This window comes from Colobus angolensis, unplaced genomic scaffold, assembly GCF_000951035.1.
Source record: "Colobus angolensis palliatus isolate OR3802 unplaced genomic scaffold, Cang.pa_1.0 Scaffold608, whole genome shotgun sequence".
NCBI classification, from domain to species: Eukaryota; Metazoa; Chordata; class Mammalia; order Primates; family Cercopithecidae; genus Colobus; species Colobus angolensis.
The window spans coordinates 209987-212109 of NW_012119688.1; the positions used below are offsets into that span (position 1 = coordinate 209987).

General features: G+C 40.5%; 1 protein-coding gene across 1 annotated transcript in view; it reads left to right on the forward strand.

Moving 5' to 3' along the window:
• ZNF93 (zinc finger protein 93) overlaps window positions 1-864 on the forward strand; it is a 37969-nt gene extending 37105 nt beyond the window's left edge. The window contains exon 6 of the mRNA XM_011963255.1: window positions 10-864. Coding sequence (XP_011818645.1) covers window positions 10-392 — 383 coding nt within the window. The 3' untranslated portion in view covers window positions 393-864. The remainder of the gene's footprint in view (window positions 1-9) is intronic.
• Window positions 865-2123: the final 1259 nt, after the last annotated feature.

Genomic DNA, 2123 nt, shown 5'->3' on the forward strand with positions numbered 1-2123 from the left:
GCTCCTCAGTCCTTACTAAACATAAGACAATTCATACTGGAGAGAAAACCTACAAGTGTGAAGAATGTGGCAAAGCTTTTTACCAGTCTTCAATCCTTACTACACATAAGAAAATTCATACTGGAAAGAAACCCTACATATGTGAAGAATGTGGCAAAACTTTTCACCTATCTGCACACCTTACTACACATAAGATACTTCATACTGGAGAGAAACCCTATAGATGTAGAGAATGTGGTGAAGCTTTTAACCGTTCTGCAACCCTTTTTTCACATAAGAAAATTCATTCTGGAGAGAACAAACCATACAAGTGTGATAAATGTGGCAAAATCTTTATTTCACCCTCAAGCTTTAGTAGACATGAGATAATTCATACTGGGGAGAAACCCTAGAAATATGAAAAATGTGGCACAGCCTTCAAGCGGTCCTCACACCTTACTATACAGTGAGAGTTCTGAACTTACTCTGTAACCATGCCAAACTCCTCCCAGCCACAGTCTGGCAGAGGTCCTGCCATTCCAGAGACCTGGAGGAAGGGGCCCATTTACAGCCATGTAGGCAGGCCTGCAGACCTTGTCCTTTACTATGGTCCCTGAAGTGGTTCAGTGACTCAGTTTTAGTTACCTGAGCCACAGCTTAAGGTCAGTTCTGCCTATATAGAAACCCACACAGTTACCTGAGGAAATGCTCTCTGGTACTCACTGAAAGCCATACTCATCCATATCTTGATACAAGGCCCACCATATGCAGACCTGACTGCAAAAGCATGCCCTAGTGTCTGCCCTACAGAGCAAAGTCCTGAAGGATATTTAGTCTGTCCAAAACTAAAATGAATATTACAACTCCCCAACCCCCTCTAACAAGCCAGCTAAAGGTGAACCCTAGGGCAGACCCAGCAACCTTCTGACAAAGCTACAACCCCTCCACTACTAATTCAGAGGGTATCACATCACCCTAAGGGCCAAATAAAAGATCTTTACCTTCTAAAATCAGTGTACGAAAACTCGAAAAGGTGTTTGCTCCATCGAATTCAGACACCAATACAAAACTATATTGTGCCCATTGTCAGTGGTTCTATTTTAATGTAGCACTGGAAGTATGTGGCAGAAGAATTAGTCAAAGAAATAAAAATAGCCATTGAAATTGAAGAAAAATAGTTGCTGTTTGTAGATCATACAATCTTATATTTGAAAAACCTTAAGCAGTACATTAAAACCTGTCTAATAAATATACTAAGTAGCAAAATATAAAAACATACATTATATATATGGTTTTATGCACTTAAACTATCTGATTAAACAGAGGAACACACTGGGCACTTTGGCTCATGCCTGTAATCCCAGCACTTTGGGAGGCCGAGGCGGGTGAATGATCTGAGGTCAGGAGTTTGAGACCAGCGTGTCCAACATGTTGAAATCCCATCTTTACTAAAAATACAAAAATTAGCTGGGTGTGGTGGCTAGCACCTGCAATCCAAGCTGGTTGGGAGGCTAAGGGAGGAGAATCCTTGAATTTGGGAGGTGGAGGTTGTGGTGAGCAGAGATCGTGGCATTGCACTCCAGGCTGGGCAACAGTGCCAGACTCCATCTGAAAAAGAAAAAAAAAGAGGAAAAAAAATATTATTTACTATAGCATTAAATAATAAATTTCTGGCCAGATCTGGTGGCTCATGCCTGTAATGTCAGCACTTTTGGAGGCCAAGATGGGTGGATCACGAGGTTGGGAGATCAAGACCATCTTGGCCTTAGTGAAACCCCATCTCTGCTAGAATACAAAAAATTAGCTGGGCATGGTGGTGCATGTCTGTAGTTTCAGCTAATTAGGACTTAGGTGGGGCAATCGCTAGAACCTGGTAGGTGGAGGTTCCAGTGAGCTGAGATCACGCCACTGAACTCCAGCATGGAGAAGGAGCAAGTCACTGTCTCAATAAATAAATAAATTTCTGAGAAAAGAACTAAAAAGCTAAAAAGTCTTTACAATAAAATATCAATTAAAAAATTAGAGAAAATCCAAATAAATCTAAAACATTTTATCTCTATGGGTTGAAAGAATAAATATCATTAAAGTGCCGTATTATCTGAAGTTATCTACAGATTCAATAAACTTCCTATCAAAATTTGCAG